General features: G+C 36.9%; 1 protein-coding gene across 1 annotated transcript; it reads left to right on the forward strand.

The window, feature by feature from the left end:
- The first annotated feature begins 33 nt into the window (after positions 1–33).
- Positions 34–6,812, forward strand: LOC108976489. The gene is made up of 5 exons (XM_018945617.1): positions 34–284; positions 5,840–5,986; positions 6,054–6,164; positions 6,223–6,380; positions 6,443–6,812. The coding sequence occupies exons 1-5, from the start codon at positions 34–36 to the stop codon at positions 6,727–6,729; spliced, it is 954 nt and encodes a 317-aa protein (XP_018801162.1). The 3' UTR covers positions 6,730–6,812.
- The last annotated feature ends 7,018 nt before the right edge of the window (positions 6,813–13,830 follow it).

Here is a 13,830-nt window from a genome sequence, read left to right on the forward strand (position 1 = left end):
CATATATATTTCATATTTAAAATAATTTAGCAAATGGAAGATAAATCGCGTAAAAGTATGCAAACTAAACTGCAAATGATGTCTCAATACCGCAAGGAGGGAAAACGGGCAAGTGTACCYAAACTTGCACAGAAGCCGGAAGACCCCTTATCGAATGCTAAGCGTTATGTCCGTGAAACAGCGAGTATGTTGTTCCTCAAGAATGAGTTGGAAGTCATTGAGGACACCATAAAACAAGTAAAATTTGCAACGCTTTGTTCACAAGCCAAAGAGATTTACCCAAGGTGAGAGAAAATATATATAAAGTTACTTCACAGTTAAAGTTATATAAAATAGGTTTATTTAAGTATTAAATTCACATGATACAATTGCTCGGTTTTGTACATAATCGAGTTGCTTCTTTCTTATGAAGGATACTGGCAAAGTAAGCTCAACCAAAGCGAGGGAGATGTTGAGTTCTTCTAACCACATTATCCATGACTAAATTGCGTTGAATTTTTACTTCATTTGTGTATATTATACTGATATCTTAGTGTTACCTTAAGCCCACTTCGCTTTTGAGGATAGTGTTGATTTTGTTCTTCTTAGCTTATCTAAAATTTTATTATGACCACATTAACTCTCTTGCTCTCGCTCTTTAAYTTCCGTCTACTGAGGCTTAGCAAATTATTTGCAACCTTGGGCCAGCTGTCATGTTACCTATACACACATAGTGCTCTTTTATACTCTTGCAACCAGTTGCTACAGAGAATTATAGTATTGTTCACCTTAACTTTGTTTATACCACCTAAAACTAAATGAGATAGATATAGGGTTATACTATATACATATAATATATGAAGTATCATGAGGGCGAGACGAATTGAAATCCGGGTGACTTTCCGTCCGTCCGTCCGGCCGTCCGTAGAAGCTGTAACTATAGTAAGATATCTTGATGAAATTTAGCACACGCGTTCCTTGGCAAAAAAGAAAGGCGGAGTTCGTAGATGAACGTAATCGTACCAATACCACGTCCACAAAGCGCCACTAACCGAAAATTGAGATATAAACGGTTGATAACTCCGTCCCCATATAACGGTACTAATAAAAGCAGGATAAATCAAAAAATAATTACGTCAGAGGCATTCAATTTTACCTCCAAAGATGTTATGAAAAATGTCCGCATGCACTCCCGGCGACATCTCCAATTTGTTTGCTGAATTTTTCAAATCGAATTATGTTCACGACGATCCTGGTACTAGTTCCACTCTTTCGGCTAATAATTTCCGATTCATAAATTTTGGCACACTGTGTCTTTTACAGGATGATATTGCCAAGGCTATTTATGATATTAAGTCTTTTCGCAAATTGGATTTGGATGGGCTTCCGCCTATACTTATAAAAAACTGAACTGCCTTGGTATATCCTCTCATGCTTATAATCAATAAGTCTCTCCTCTGGGAATTTTATTTCTGATTGGAAATTGACATGCATTACYCCTATTCCTAAAGGTGGTAGAAAGGATCTAGTCTCCAATTACAGGCCTATCTCTTAAACTTTCTACTATCTCGAAAGTTTATGAGTGTTCTGTTAAAAATAAATTATTTTTTGCAGTAGAATCAATAATTGATGTCAATCTTGTCTTTGGGCGCTCCACTGTATCAAACTTAGCGGTTTTTAGCGATTATTGTACTCGTATGTCTACTTTCTCCGCTGGATTTGAGGTAGATTGTGTCTATACAGATTTCTGATAAAGTTTCACACAATATTCTAATTAAAAAATTATCATCTTTTGGGTTTCACTCTGTTTTCTTGCAGTGTATTAAATCATATCTGCACAATAGACRATGCGTTGTCAGTGTCGATGGAGTGTTATCTGATAYATTYATTGCRTCTTCMGGASCACCAMAAGGAAKCGTCTTGGGTCCACTTCTCTTTGTGCTGTTTATCAATGATATTTCCTGTTGCTTCTCTTTCGATAACTTAYTGTTATATGCAGATGACTTMAAMATTTTTGCAATAATCAAAAACCCACAAGATGTATTCAAACTTYAATGTGATACTGATACTTTTTATGATTGGTGTCTGAAATCGAAGSTTTTTCTGAATCTAGATAAATGCTCTCAGATCGCTTATGGTAGGGGACGTAACATCTTATCCACAAGTTACAATATTTCTAATTGCGTCCTAAAATGCGTTACTRAAATCAAAGATCTTGGCGTAATCTTTGACAACAGATTTTCTTTCAGTAATCACATCAACTATGTCACTTCTAAATCATTCTCTGTGCTCGGCTTTGTCCATCGAAATGCTTTAAATTTTTCCGACTCCTACACGTTGAAATTACTGTATACCTGTTTTGTTCGGTCCATTTTGGAGTATGCAGTGTTCATCTGGAGACCATATTGTATATCGTCGATTAATAGGATCGAGCGTGTTCAAAAGATTTTTTTTAAATTTGCTCTCCGCTCCTTAAAGTTCGTTGACCCAATACCATATGTACATACATCTCGTTTATTGCTTTTACATCTTAAACTACTGGAAGATCGACGGTCCGTTCTCTGCCTTTCATTTGTTTTCAATGTTATTAATGGAGGTATTGACTGTCGCTATTTATTAGGGAAAATTAACTTCAACACTCCTCAACGTTGTCTCAGATCTATTTCCCCATTTTATTATAAAAGGGAAAGTACTAACTTTGCTGAATATGCTCCTCTMAAGCGTGTTATGCGTGAGTTTAASTCGATTTCCGAGAAAGTTCTTGTTGATTTTTCTCACTCTAGGGTATCCTTCATTAATACCCTCAATTCTGTTCWTTAGTTTAAGTTATCTRCATATGTAATTGTAAATTAATTATTTTATAATTCTAATTTGCATCATCCTAATTCTYCATTAGTCTGTAAGAATTAATGTTCATAGACTTAACTAAATAAACAAATAAATAATAAGCGTTAGGGCCCATATAATTATATATTACGAGAGATTGTTATTCACTTCCTCTCTAATATATATTTTTACTAGTGGATTCGGCCACGCGCTGCTGTGGTATACATTTTATACTATTATTAATATAATAAACTATTCAATTGTTAAATTTGTATTTACGAATAAAGGCGAACACGTTTTTGTCGGTATAAGAATGCAAGGGATTGTACTTGAGGTCTAATTTTGATGTTTGATGTTTATTCTTTGGAAAAAATAAGGAATTTATTTTTCAATATCTGGTTACCAGCATTTCTGTCCAGTGAATAGAGTTGTCYGCTTAATAGATTGTACTTAATAARCATCAACAATTTGGRGCACYGGCCAATGTGYATGGTTAACGGAGATGTCCGTTTCATATAGGGTACATTTAAATAGAGTTTTCACTGAATCTTTTATTTATGACTTGTTTTTACCTCTTATCTTCTGGGTTKGTTCGAACTGGGCACAATGTGCTAAATTTGCTAAAATATATAAAGAAGATTTATTAAAACATTTGCGGTATCGTGTTTCTAAAAATTTAATTATTATACCAAAATATAAAGGTGGAAATATTAGTATTGAAGTTAAAAGTAAGTATACCAATTATTTGTAGCATCGGTCCGCTTCCTTCAGGGCTTTCTTCSGGGCTGCTTGTCCTCTTGTTGTGTTTTCAGTGATTTCCAATRTWTGACTGAACTTCTTGCGTTGATAGAGTTGGCTCTTTTATACTTAATTGAAGCGATGGCGTGATCTGACGTCGAAGATCCTATTTCGACGGGTGCCGTATTTTTTTGGGGGTCGTAAACTTGATAATTTAATTCACGTGTTAGATTTTGATAGCCCGGAAATCCAGAGACCTTCGATACGTTGCACCATAGCAGCAATAGCCCCTATTATATGTGTATATACGAATATATCAGAACCGTTTGCCATGTCAATGAATTTTACCTTGTAATGATTCCTTGAATAGTTATAATAACACAGATCAACAAAACAATTTTTTTGTGCATGGCTTTTATTTAATATATTTGGATTGTATACGTAAATTTTTTTACGTGGCGGGTCCCAAACCCAGCGCAGAACCATAGGGAGGGATGATTCGCCTTCTTACTTTAGCTTGCCTTCAAACGGATGCACTTTGGCTACCCTTAGGATACTTGGTCTAAGACAGGAAGTCGTGAGCCAGAGACGAATCTTTTACATATGGCTCAAATATGGCTCAAATATGTAAAAGATTCGTTTCTGGCCACTCCCAGATGAATGGCCTTAGAGAACTTTCCTCTCTTGCGTGGACTTCTACACACGGCYCCATTTTTCATATAACTATGCATCAGCTTCTTTGTAGAAGCTCTCCGATAGGAAATAAAGTRTGCTCAATATCACAATCCACAAAAAGAGAGATTGGAGCTAATTGCTTAGGAATATCCTCCTCAAAATCGCATATAAGGTTCTGTCGARCGTACTCTGTGAAAAATTAAAGCCCACTGTCAATAAACTGATTGGTTCTTATCAGTGTGCCCCTGAAAAGAGAATCAACACACGCCACCTCTTCGTCGATTTCAAAGCTGCTTTTAACAGCATGAAGAGGARCTGCCTTTACCCTGCTATGTCTGAATTTTGTAGCCCCGCAAAACGAATATGGTTGTGTAAACTGACCGTGAACAATGCCGGAAGCTCTTTCAGRATCGGGAAGGAGCTCCTAGAAGCGTAGGATACCACATGATGTTTTAAACCAGGCGACTTTCTATCGTCCGACTTCTTCATTCTACTTCTGGAGAAAATAAAAGCTTTAGATCTTAATAGAGAGGGTACAAAATTCAATAAGAGTGTACAGCTTCTTGCATCCGGCCATGATATTGATATCATTGGCCTCAACACCCACCTTTATCCAGACAAGATAAGGAAGCGGAGTAAATGGATCTGGTAGTGGACGAGGACAAGACTAAATATATCTAAAGCCATTAACCAAAAGTCCTTTCTCGACGAAAATAGACGTGACTTTACAAACCACTAAACATCCAGGTCCTGCCATATGGTGCAGAGGMATGGATACTGACAACAACTGACTAGTCGGCGTTACGAGTTTATGATACAAAGATCCTGCGGAAGATTTATGCGGGCCGGGGAATACCGCAGTCGATGGAATGATGAGCTAGCCGTGCGAGATATGCGACGACATTGAAATAGTTCAGCGAATTAAAAGACAGCAGCTACGCTAGTTAGGTCAGGACGACCTAATGGATGAAAACGCTCCAGCTCTGAGTACCYGCCGGAGAAACAGATATTGAAAAGGAAGAACGAAAAGGAAGAAAGAATTTTGTGCACGTAAAATGTAGCATACATTACGAATTCATTCCAAAAATACCACGTCTTATCAACTGCGAAGACTTTAATGATTTAATGAAAGAAATCAGACAAAATCTCACAATTTGATAAAGCAATGGAATTTACTAAATTCTGATGTTCAAATATCCCATCAAATACAACGGTATGAAACATTTTCAGTTTTATTTCGTAAAGAAGAAGGACTCTGTTTTTGTCATGACGTTAAAGTCTTTTTTGAAGGTATTCTTAGTCATAATGAGCAAACAAATATGTATGTGTGKAAAATCGTATTTTTTTGAGTTTCTAAGTGGCATGCTTTTTAAAAACTGTTAAATATACAAAATTAAATTTTTACYCCAAATTTACAAAACATGTTTTCATAGCATTGTCTCAGAGTATGAATTAGAAAATTAGCAAACTCCTTTTCCTCAAATATGTATATCTATTATTTTTACAATAAAGCCAAAATGAGGTCAAATAAATATATTATACATAAGTCTCCATATTGCGTTCCTTGCAATCTTAACTGCATATTTTGTCTGTATATTTCATTATTTACTTTCTTTTCTAGGATAAAATCACAAGTGGAGAATAACTTCAAGTTGAATAAAATGATCGAGAACGATATGCTTGGGCATCAAACGCTGGAAACAAAGATGAAGCGTGCTGAGGTGTTGGAGGGCATTTTGGTCAATAATTTGTCGGAGCAGGAGATTGAGTGAGTTTTATAAACTCTGATACACGTTGTATACTTTTTATTAACATTCATTTCAACCAAAATTTAGGCGACTCGATCGCATACAGGAACTTAAAGACGCCATTAAAGAGGAGGATAAAGAAGAAGAGAAATTGATTGCGTACATCAAAAATCGTGCCGATGCATATGTGATGCTGCGGTATACATTGTCAACATTCTGCGTAATTCATTTTAATTCTTTGTTTTTCCTTCCCCAGCTTCTCGTTGTGGAACTTGAGCGAGATACTCCGCCATGTCGATCGCCCTGATAAGCCTTCGCGTATAAAATATCCCAATTCGTATTTACGCTTACCGCTGTTGAAGTTCGAGATGTTAACCATGCGCGCTTGTCCCCCCGAGCATTATGAGGAGAATAGTAATAATTAATACTCTTTACATGAAGTTGTCAGAGTAAAAACTAGTGACTTTGCCTTYTAGTTGATACAATTATGCATTCGGTTATTCGCAAGGTGTATAAGTTAATGCGCGCCTACAAAGAGGAGGTTCCAGCTGCCACAATGGAGCGCTACGTTGATAGCTACCAGAATGAGTTCCTCGATAGCATGGAAATCGAAGATGCCGGTGATAGCAACGAGGTGCAAGAGCAGGAAGAAGAGGAAGATCTATTGCAGGAATCGAAACCTTTGCAAAATGTGCCCAATCGCAAGCAGATCAAAGCACAGAGTGCAAAACTGGTCGAAGAGCTCTCTAAAAAGGAAGATTAAATTTGTGTTCTTTTATGGATTGTTGGTCTTTCCAAATTGTGTGTACAAAAATATATTTGGTAAAATTTGTAGTAGAATTTATATTTACACAACGAAATATTTTATAATTAATATGTTCATATATCTATATGTATTTTGACTGAACTTTTATTATTATTATTAAATTTATATATACCATACATTTATCAGCTCCTAATAATTTACAGAGGCTATATTGACCGATATATTTCGAGTAAAGTCTAGTAGAATAACGAAAACACTAAATGGGTGTATGGGAAGTATTGAACCATACTTAACTCATGCTTTGTATGATTCCATCTATTGTCTAAGAACATCTTGTTGAAACCAACAGTCGTCGAAATCGCAAGCTTCGATTTCAAGTATCAAATTGTCGGTTATCATGGCGCGATAACGGTCGCCATTGACAGCTACATTCTCRCCGGCATCATTTTTGAAGAAATTTAGACCGATGATTCCACCGGCCCACAAACWACACCAAACCATTGTTTTGTCTCGATGAAATGGCAGCTCTTGTATCTCATCAGGTTGCTCTTCGTCTCAAATGMGTCAATTTCACTTGTTCACACACCCCTTGAGCCACAAATGGGCATAGTCGCTGAACAAAATTTGATTCGAAAACTTCGAATCTTCTTGGATCTTTTCAAGAGCCCATAGAGCAAAGCGATGGGCGGTTTCAGTACTTGCACAGCTGTGTTTGGAATGCTTTAAATTTAAGATGTCGACGTAAACGTAAAATGCGCTAAGTCGTTGCATACGTCGGTCCGAGTTGCTCCGAACGAATGAAGTCTCCACGGTTTTCGGATTAACTCATAGCCACGACTGTTATATTTTCTTCACTGCATGCTGGACGTAGTCTATTCGGTTGAATATTATCCACTAATGAATACTGGGTCACAACAGGGGTGATGGTGTTGCTAATAGTATGATCAGTAGGCCGATTATGTAGACCATAAGTTGAACAAATCGAGCGAAACATATTCTTTACAGATCGTGCATTTTCGTAATAAAGTTAAATGATTTTTCAACCTTTGTTGTTCAGGCGAAAGCCCTTCCATGACGAAATTCCACACGATACTGAACAAAAATAACATGACAACTTGCTACGACTTACGAGTGATCTGTCAAGAAAGGCTATTGAAAAAAGTGTCTCTACTTGGATCACCCTTAACATCAAATTGACAAGACAAGTTGAGTTTCGGAAGCTGATTTATAACTTAGCACATGGGGAAAGTCGGTATTGCCGATGTGCGAAGTGGAACCGTTTATACGCTTAAAATTATTATTTTTTTGGTACGGAAGCATTGCATAGGAATCACCGACGATTTTTGGATGAAATTCTACATCTCAGGAACAACTTGACCAAATATAAACAAAATTTGAGACCAAAATATASGAAATTAGCAAAATCGGATAAAAGCCATATAAAATTTTACTATTTTATAGAATATATTTAAGACAGGCATCAAAATCTTGCAAGAAATTGCCATATTAACTAAAAATATCGGTCACTTTGTGAAGGGTATCAATGAAATTGAGTGAGACACTTAAATTTTTCTAATTGCGTTAAAATAAAAGACATAGTATGTTCAGTGTTTGGATTAAAAAACACACTAAAAAAATTTCGATATGAATTTTAGATGAAATGATCTACGTATGTACATACATACTACAGCAGTAGTAGTGAAGTACCCGCAAATTGTAAATAAAACGCWAAATATTTTGTGGCCTTCMAAATAATCCCCACCAGATGTAATKCACTTATGCCAACGATTTCTGCAGTAAACCCATGTCTCATTGACAGTTACATTCARCACATGGTGGAAGTATGTGAATCCATGAAATGTTGTGTGCACGATCAAGCTGTTCCAAAGMGWCCTATTTAYGGTACTCCTATTGGAAAACTATTGRCTTTAACAGGACGAGTCGATCAAGAACGCGTTTMATACCCAAAATGTCCACCAAAATCATTCGAACGGACCCGCGAGAGATGTCGAGCTCTCTTGCTATCTCTCTAACACTGGCCTGACGATTTTCAAGCAATATATCCTTCACTTTTTTTTTAATATTTTCATAAGTTGAAGAGGTCTTAGGCTGTGCAGAACGAGGCATGTCTTCAACGATCTCGTGACCCTATTTGATGSCTGTTAACCACTCGTAGGCTTGTGTTTTTGATTTAACTGAATCACCAATGTTTCAATGATCAATTAAAATCTATTTATTGTATGCAAACTTTTTCATTTGTGAAGGATAATATTGTATTTCACTTGCRATWAAAAGCAACCGATATTTTASTGACTAAATAAATAGATCACAACTCCACATGACAAACATTGCCAACAGTCAATTGAGCAATAAATGAAAGTACGGCTGTGGGTTAGTGGGTCGGTCGTTGTTAGTGATGGAATCAGAAACATTTGAATTTTTCCCTTTTGAAACAAAAATTGTTGCAATTGCAAAAACCGTTTGTAGTTGCTTTGTGGCTTTGTGGTTTTTGCTACGAACTCGTGAGTAAAGTCAAAAGCTTAAAGTTGTCCATAGTACGTTGCATAGCTATAGATTAATACTTACACACACACATACATCTGACATGATCGCAATAAGAACAAGAGAACAGCAGCAAATTGCGATTGCAAGTATCGAATTAAATCGCAACATTTGTTGTTTACTCTATAATTTCATTCATTATTTTCAACAGCGGTATGGTGAATTCAGCTCAGAAGCARCAGCTAACATCAGACTGATCAGTAGCTGAAAAGGTTGTCTTTTCGTGGCTGGATTACAAAAACCAAATGATTTACGGTGGCAGCAACACAACCACCACTAACTATACACAAGAGTGGCGCGCAATTGGGCAGATTTTTTTTTATTTTTTTATTTGTAAGGTTTTTAGTAGGAATTTTTTTGTAATTGAATATGTACCCTGTCTCTTATACACATCTAGATGTGTATAAGAGACAGGAGTAGGCACACATATCTCAGCAGAGTCGATTTCTACCAAATTTGGTGGGTAATATTATCCTGACATTCCTACATCATAGTATGAAAATTGGCGAAATTGGGCTACAAACACACTGCGGGTCTCAAATGAGTGATGATGTTGCGAATAGTACGCTCAGTAGGCCGATTATGTTGACCATGTATTGAGCGAAGCGTGCGAAATACATTCCCTACTGAAAGTGAATTTTCGTGATAAATTTGAACGAATTTAGGAATTTAGACGRTCAAAAATATTTTACAGAGCATTTTGCTTTTTTTGGCTAAATTATACCACTTGGTACTGCTCTTTGTTAATAACACCACTTCTTTGTCGATAGATCCTCACATTCTTGACGGATGTTGTTTTTAAGAGCTGCAAGAGTCTGAGGCTTGTTGACATAAATTCATGACTTCAGGAAGCCCCACAAAAAGAAGTCTAGAGCGGTCAAATCAGTCGATCTTGCTGGTCAGTGCAAATCGCCAAAACGGGAGATTAGGCGCCCGGGAAATGCATTCTTCAGCATATCGGTTGTGGCACGTGCAGTGTGTGCCGTTGCACTGTYMTGTTRYAMCCACATGTTTTCCAATCCCAATTCATCAAGTTGCGGCAAAAAGAACTCGTTGATCATTGCTCTGCAGCGCTCACCACTCGCAGTAACCGTTTGGCCCGCGACGTCTTCGAAGRAAAAMAGTTCGATGACTCCTYCAGTGAAAACAKCACACCATACAGTGACTTTGAGCGGGTGTAATGGCTCTTCRTRRGCCTCATCACTCATGATTATTTTKATGAAAAATCATCTTCCTCTTGGTGGTGATTAAGGATGGCTTGAGCGTATGTTASACGCGATTGGCGGTCAGCAGCTAACAGCTGACACGACATCCTCGGTAACAGCAGCAATATTCTCTGCACAACGGCWACCTCGGGGTCTGCCACGCCTGGTAGCATCTCGWGTTGTGCCAGTCTCTTCGAGGCGAGCGGCTAAACGTCGCAGTGTTTCACCAGTAGGCGTCGGACGGCTAGGAAATCTGCGACAAAATTCACGTTGTGCCAAAGTCAACGACCGAGTATTGGTCAAATAAATAGTCACCAATAACCTGCGTTCTGGAGCAGCGTAGCGTAACATTGTTTGTTGGATTCCTTCATTCGCTATCGATCAGCGTGTAAACTGCTTTCCGCACAGAGGCTTGTGATTTTTATACAATCCTTGGGTGGGTAACTAACTATTTTTTTTTTGCTTTGATTAACAGATCATAGCACGGGTAAAGTGATTTATTTCTATTTCTAATGATTTCCCTTTGTTAAATCTGCTCCAACAAACACTGATAGGGCTTGCTATGGTGTAAGACAAGAAACTTCTGTTCGATCTGATTGTGCTATTTTGAAAGCATMTTCTGTATTTGCCCGCACGTGTTAGGGAATTTTTAATGTCTCGAARTATTTTCGAAGTGTTTCATTTTCCTTGAACGTGTAGCGTGGTGTATGTTGCGTGAACAGTAGAACCCTCACTAAAAATAGATATAACTTTTTTCATTCTTCTGCGTTTAGTTCTTTCTTTACATTCGCTAAAAGATTTTGATGTCCGTACCGTTCGATTTAAAAGATTTGTCGGAATGATCGCAACTTCTTTTTTGTGTCTTGCTGTAGAGTGTAATTGTCGATATTCTCAGGTCTATTTTTGGTACGAGTATTTTCTCTGTGTCGGATATTTATTTAAATACTCTTTTACAATAGTATACTCTTTACAAGTATAGGCTTAGTTCACAGACAAAGATTTCGGTTAGTTTCGAAATATAAGGAAATTTATACTTTCACTAAGATTAAAAAAAAATATATCTTATATCCAATACACAATTAATTTAATCATCCAGGAACCGATAAAGCGTCACCGAGTTTATTACAGCAAGTTGTATTCGGCGTCTTATGCTCGTWTTATRTTATGAATAGTTATWAGTCGTTGGTAATTSCAAATTTAAACTTATACAAATATCACAAAATTTCGAATTATCGATGTACATACYTGCATTTTTGCAACTAACTATTTACTTCGATGATTGAAGAAGACAATAATAACTTGATGAGACCCAGACAAATTAAAACACTTAAAATTGCATATATAATAATATTATAAAGCTTTATTTTGAATATTGGTATATTCTCCGCGTTTGAAGTTCGCCTCTAAAATCGAAAGATTTGTATTCTAATTTCGAAATTTCGTAAAAAATTTTAAAATTGCCGATAGAGGCATTTTTGCCAACTAACTACATATTTACTTAGATAAGATCTGCTCATTGGGTCCCAAAAGGCATAAGATAAKACTTGGATCGTTTTTACCTAGTTTTGTGTTTATCGTACATTAAAGTTGTAAAAACACTATTTTMTTTATTCGATTTTTACCATAATATTATATTTAAAGGTTGAATGTCCTTACCTAATCTTCCTGCTGTCAGTTTTTCTTCTTTGCATATATTACTTCGTAATGTTCCATATTAACCTCTTTCAATAATGATTATAAAATAACGAAATTCYCTACAGGGTCTCGTTATGTATTAGTAATATAATAGTCTACTGTATTTATTGGATGGAGCAAAATGACGGCACCGAAAACAGCATCAGAAGCTATAACTTCAGCTACGGGAGCCGAATCAATATTTTTTACGCCTTCCACTTTTGTTAGCTCATCATAATTGAGCGACTASTAGTGAAATTAAAAGCAATTGTAGTTTTTGTGTGTTTTTGCAGAGCCTGAGCCGTGAAGCAAGCAATAATGCTGATTTCAACAACTCTGAATGCTTGCAATAATMACGTCTACAATTGATAAGTTTATTACTTGCTTTGCTTGGCAGTGGCAAATCAATAGATTAGTTTGAAGATTTTTTTCATCCTGGTGTATTACTTTTTCGAATTATTTGTCATTGGATTTACACACATCTATATAGGGGGTTTCCAACTAGAAGCGAAGACGTGGGTTAAGGAATGACATACAATTTGTGTTGTTATTTGTTATATTTGAGTGTCAAATAACATGCAAATTTGTCTAACCTARAGTTCAAAGAATGGAGACATTTGTGTAGAAGGGAAATTCTCTGAGCGCCAGTCACTTCAGATTTTCATTTACATATGGTGCAACCYTTTCACGACTTCGGGTCTTGGTCATGTWTCCTTAGAGTAGACAAAACTTGTCCGTTTGAAGGCGAGATAAAAAGYGAGAAGGCGAATTATMTCACTATWGGGTTGTGCGCTGAGTTTGGGAAAGRACACAACAGCCTCATATGAGAAATCCCCCCTTTGATGACAACTACTACAAACGTACTAAGGATAACGAGTCCTGGCCTCACCGGAATGAATGGTGAATAAACGTTTAGGCATATCGCCGAGAACGATGATGAGAGTCTGGCTATCTCCGGATCGAAAAGTCACCAATTAGATGGATCATGTTGTGATAGACGGAAGACACATTTCCAGTGTTTAAGTCGTGCGTACGCTTCGAGGCTAACATCGACTTGGGCCACTATCTTGTTGCAGCCAAGATATGCACCCGCTTTTGTGTAGCAAAAATCGAACGTCAACAAACACAAGAAGGGCTCGACGTTGAGAAGTTACAATCAAAACAGACATCCTACCAATTTTCTGCTCGACTTGCACTCCTGCTCTCTAAGAACACTCATCAACAAGTCAGTATAAGGGAACTATGGAACGGCATTTAAAATTCCTTACGTACAGYTGTAGACGAAATATTTGGTTTTCGGAAAAAGTAAAATAACAGCTGTTACGTTGAGAAGTCCCGTGTCGAAGTGGAGAGAAAACACAGAGAGAAAATCGACTACAACACGCTGGGGATGGGATAGATACCGAAAGTTGAAGATGAAAGCGAAACGCRTTTGTAGACACAAAAAAAAGAGATACGAGGTGTGTTCAAAAAGTATCGCGAATTTTGAATTTTCGCGGGTTACGTATATTCGAATTTCGAATTTTTTGTGGCGTTATRTTGGTACTCATGTCTCTTACTTATGCCGACAAGCTCGGCTATTTTGAATGTTCATTTAATTATTGACAGCTGCTTTGCTTGCACGTGTTTTGGATCGTCTTCGATTTTTACCTATTCA

Source organism: Bactrocera latifrons, unplaced genomic scaffold (assembly GCF_001853355.1).
Source record: "Bactrocera latifrons isolate USDA-ARS-PBARC rearing strain unplaced genomic scaffold, ASM185335v1 scaffold_77, whole genome shotgun sequence".
Classification (NCBI taxonomy): domain Eukaryota; kingdom Metazoa; phylum Arthropoda; class Insecta; order Diptera; family Tephritidae; genus Bactrocera; species Bactrocera latifrons.